The sequence below is a fragment of the Orycteropus afer genome, unplaced genomic scaffold (assembly GCF_000298275.1).
Source record: "Orycteropus afer afer isolate SDZICR_OR568_19922 unplaced genomic scaffold, OryAfe1.0 scaffold00253, whole genome shotgun sequence".
NCBI classification, from domain to species: domain Eukaryota; kingdom Metazoa; phylum Chordata; class Mammalia; order Tubulidentata; family Orycteropodidae; genus Orycteropus; species Orycteropus afer.
The window spans coordinates 2,251,500-2,252,515 of record NW_006921840.1 but is presented as its reverse complement, the minus strand read 5'-3'; the positions used below and the strand labels follow the sequence as shown (position 1 = coordinate 2,252,515).

General features: G+C 54.0%; 1 protein-coding gene across 1 annotated transcript in view; it reads right to left on the bottom strand.

Annotated features, from left to right (window-relative positions):
* OCRL (OCRL inositol polyphosphate-5-phosphatase) overlaps positions 1–180 on the bottom strand; it is a 66,814-nt gene extending 66,634 nt beyond the window's left edge. Inside the window, exon 1 of the mRNA XM_007949751.1 lies at positions 140–180. Coding sequence (XP_007947942.1) covers positions 140–180 — 41 coding nt within the window. The remainder of the gene's footprint in view (positions 1–139) is intronic.
* Between the last annotated feature and the right edge of the window lie 836 nt (positions 181–1,016).

Sequence of the window (1,016 nt, the reverse complement as noted above, 5' to 3'; positions counted from 1 at the left end):
CGGCGTCGTCTTCGGCTCCACTCCGCACCCCCTTGTGTTGCTCTGAGTCCGACTGCCCCCTATCCCCGTCCCCAAGATTCCGCAGTCCCCTGGCCCCCACCCCCGACTCGGCCTCCCCTCCCCCTCCTCTCGGGCGGATACAGCAAGGGGCTGGGCTCCGACCGGGAGCTGCGGCTCCATCCGCGCGGCCTCCGGACTCAGCGGGGCTGCGGACTGCGGGCAGATCCGACGACGCTGCCTCCCGCGTCCTCTCTCCCACCTGCCGTTACTGCGTGTCGTTTGAGGAACGGCTCCGCGCCGGGCGCTGGGAGCCGGGAGCCGAGAGCCTGACCCGAGAGAGAGCGGCGCCTCGCAGCCCCGCCGGTTTTCCAGGCCGCCGCAGATTCCGCCCCCTGCGGCCAAGCCGCGGAACTGTAGGGAGACACCCGACGGACTGGGGGCTTCTCTTCCAGATCCAGGAAGGAATGCGTTTTAAATGCTACTTGTGACGCTACAATAGTTCCGTGAACTTTGAAAATGACTACAGAAACAAAACCCAGTGATACTTACGATGGAACTCACAACGTGTTTGGCCAATAGGGCCTACATCATCCAGTCAAAAAATCCCCATTAATGTTGTAATGCACCATGCTGGTTACCCCACCTCTCAAATATTCTTCTTGTCCTCTTCTTTCTTCCACTCCCTAAATCGGAAAAATCCCCCAAAACGTCGAGCTTTGTTCCTCCATTGCGCCCCCTCCACGGCAACTCTAAAGGGGCAACGTCCAAATCTATCCCTGGACACTGTATAACATAAAATCTCATCATAATTTCACACAGCCACCGAGACTTGAAACTGCAAAACCACGTGTTTTCTTCCTTTCTCCTAATTTCTCTGAATCCAATTGGTCAACAATTCTTGCTAATATTTTCTTTGCAATTACTTTTTTTTTTTCTTAATTGTGATATGGGTGAAAGTTTACAGAGCAAATTCACTTCCATACAGTAGTTCACATACACTTTGTCTCATGACATTG